The sequence below is a fragment of the Halyomorpha halys genome, unplaced genomic scaffold (assembly GCF_000696795.3).
Source record: "Halyomorpha halys isolate HHAL.00 unplaced genomic scaffold, Hhal_1.1 Scaffold1312.1, whole genome shotgun sequence".
Taxonomy (NCBI): domain Eukaryota; kingdom Metazoa; phylum Arthropoda; class Insecta; order Hemiptera; family Pentatomidae; genus Halyomorpha; species Halyomorpha halys.
Genome location: NW_027111762.1, coordinates 228,317 through 231,613, shown reverse-complemented (window position 1 = coordinate 231,613; position 3,297 = coordinate 228,317). Strand labels below are relative to the sequence as shown.

Here is a 3,297-nt window from a genome sequence, read left to right as displayed (position 1 = left end):
GTTTAATCACCACCCGACAAGGAACAGGCACGCTGTTAGAATCAGACGTAAAGCTACTCTAGGCCTCCCTGGTCTGTCGTATCTCGAGACGAGTTCTGAATGCTGTACAGGGCGACCTGACGTTACCCTGGGACACGTTAAAGGTTCGTCGCAAGAAATTGTACGGCGGCGGAAGATGGACTCCGGAGGAGGACGTTTTTTATTTATTTAAGGAGCGGCGAGCCCAGGGTCAGTCGGAGGGCGAGTTCGCAGAAAAACTGCTGGTCCTTTATAACCGGCTGATGGAGACGTGTGGACAGGCAGAGGGATCCCAGAAGATGGAGTTCTTAAAAGGGGTGCTGAAGGTCCAACTTAACCATTATTTGGACCGGCCTGGGTCGCTGCCCAGGGACCGGGAGTTCATTGACTGCGCACATGATCTTGTGGACGCGAGAGAACGTAGGGAAGCCCGCTTCGAGAAATCCGAAGCAGAGTGGACGGAAGTGAGGTCGCCACGAAGACAGCAGCGAAGTTCCGGCAGACGGACCACCCACAATAGGGGTGGCTTTGAAAAGAGGCCAAGTAGAGGACCAGAGGAAAGGAGGCAGCGATCGGACCGGCGCTGCTACGAGTGTAACAAAACAGGACACGTAGCCGCACAGTGCAAATATACAAGATGCTACGAGTGTGGCAGACAGGGGCATGTAGCACGTGAATGCCCGAGACGTAACCCCCGGCATAACAGGAGAGAACCTCCACCGGAACCTATGGAAGTAAATAATCAGGACTGGAACAGCAGGCGGACCGAAAAGAGGAGCGGAAGACAACCCACCAGCGACGAATCATCAGGCGAGGAGAGCGTCCGTTCTGAGCGCAGCCGCCCGACTTCGAGACGCCATGAGGTAAGAGGAGGGAACCCCTGGGTGGGAAGATCATCCGGAGCCTAAGTGGTAGCGGGTCGCGACCTTTCAAACTGAGAACGCGGTAACGGGTGGGGCAACCGGCGGGGCGAGTTAATAATTTATAATAGCGTACAGGGTAGTCGCGTTACAAGGTTGCCCTTGGCGAGTTCGGAGAAATCAGTGAGATTCCTGATAGATACAGGGAGTACCAACTCATTGGTTAGCCGAAGAGGGGCGGAGAAATTAGGCATCTGGGCGGGCCGTAAACAATGCGCATGTACGGTGTCTACTGTCAGCGGAAAATGCCAAACATTGGGAGAAACAAGTCTTAACCTGGGAGAGTTGGCAGGGTCGGATACAAAAGTTCTTATCCATGTTATCGAAGAGTTAATGGCAGGGTACGAACTGATCACAGGGTGTGACGTACTCCAACGAGTGGGGTTCAAACTTAGCGTTAACAATAAGAGATGGCGATATAAAATCGGTAAACAAAGGTATGAAGTAACGGCAAAAGAAAAGTGGAAATACGAAAATTGGAGCGGTAGAGTGCGATAGGGCGTTGATGCGCTTGGTCGTTAAAAACGATGACCTATTTTATCGGGAGGGAGAACTTTTGGCCACCACAGGGAAAACCGAACACCGGATCCATTTAAAGTCGGAAAACCCAATCTATGTAAAAGATAGGCGGTACCCCCAGGCCATGAGGACTATTATTAGAGAACAATTAGACGAACTTCTCCGACAAGGCATAATACGTCAAAGTAATTCCCCGTTTAATAGCCCATTGTGGGTAGTAGAGAAAAAACAGGGTGAACGAACGGAGCCGCAAAACAATACAGAGTCGTGGTGGACTATCGCAAGTTAAATGAGGCAACGAAGGATGAGCGGTACCCACTGCCGCGAGTCGAGGACATACTGGATCGACTATCGGTAGCGACTATTTTTAGTACCATCGATCTTAAAAGCGGTTACCATCAAGTTAAAATGGCAGAAACAGACATACCGAAGACGGCATTTTCCTGGGAGCGTGGGCATTTTGAGTTCGTGCGAATGCCTTTCGGGCTGAAGGGAGCTCCGTTAACTTTCCAACGTCTCATTGATGAGCTACAAAGGGGTCTAGGGGAGGAATTCTCGCAATTCTACATAGACGACCTGATTATGTTCAGCAAGAACGAGCGGGAGTATGCCGAACATTTAACACGGGTTTTTGATAGAGTTCGAGAATTCGGTCTCAAGCTATTGCGTGAGAAATCTAAGTTCGGACTCGCTGAAATCCGGTTCTTGGGACGCGTGGTATCGCGAAGGGGGGTACAACCGGATCAAGAACGGGTGAAAGCGATCCAGAACGCGCCGTTGCCGAGGAATGCCCGCGGAGTGAGGAGATTCCTGGGGATGATTAATTATTACCGCAAGTTCATCCCAGGGATTGCGGAAATTACGCATCCACTTAGCGAAATTTTAAAGAAAGGGAAACGATTCTGCCTAGGTCCGGAACATGTCGCTAGTATCGAGGAATGCCGGAAGATCCTAACAACGCGTCCCTTGCTGGCCTTCCCCGATTTCCATAGATCATTCAAGGTGACCACAGACGCTAGCGAGTTAGCTATTGGGGCCGTTCTGTCGCAGTATTTCGAAGAGGGCCAAAAACCTATTGCATACGCTGGACGAAAATTAAATTCGGCTGAACAAAGATACAGCGCTATTGAACGCGAACTTTTGGCAGTGGTATGGGCTGTAGAGTATTTTCGGCCATAGGTTTACGGCATTCGAAGTTCGAACTCGTAACTGACCATAAACCTCTCCTACACCTCGGATCACTAAAAGAGTCATCTGCACGAGTATCGCGATGGAAGGAAAGGCTCGCGGCATATAACTTTCACATCGTGCACAAGAAGGGCGTCGACAATGTAGTGGCCGATTGGTTATCGCGAGACCTAGTGGTGAACGCGATCGAGGACGAGGAAGCACCTGTTGAACCGTTTGCGCTAAGGTATCTACGCGAATGGGCGGAGAGCGGGCCGGAAATTCCAGTAGTCCAAAGCGAATCAGACGGAAACACAACACCAACAGACAGACCCGCGGAACTTCCGGAAATTGATGAAATATACAACGATAAAAAGTTTCAAATCATTATAAAATCCAAGCAGGCTGCCGGAACGGAAACAAGGGCGAGTGTTTACGAGGGCCTATCGACTATATTGATCCGCACACCCGCTACAATAGAGGAGAATGAACTGGAGCGTATATTTACGGAATTCGCGAGACCCGGTCGCAGTTGCCACGTGTACGTGGGAAATAAAGTAATAGGGGACAAACTCAAAAGACTGTGGAGACAGGAGCGAGTAGGCGTGGGCTATCCTTTAATCAGATGTCTACAACAGGTAGAAACGATCGCCGATCCGGAGGCGCAACGTAA

At 50.3% G+C, this 3,297-nt stretch overlaps 1 protein-coding gene across 1 annotated transcript; it reads left to right on the top strand.

Moving 5' to 3' along the window:
• The first annotated feature begins 281 nt into the window (after positions 1–281).
• LOC136796318 (uncharacterized) lies at positions 282–926 on the top strand. Its single transcript, XM_067049770.1, has one exon. It carries the CDS (start codon positions 282–284, stop codon positions 924–926), a length of 645 nt encoding a protein of 214 aa, XP_066905871.1.
• Positions 927–3,297: the final 2,371 nt, after the last annotated feature.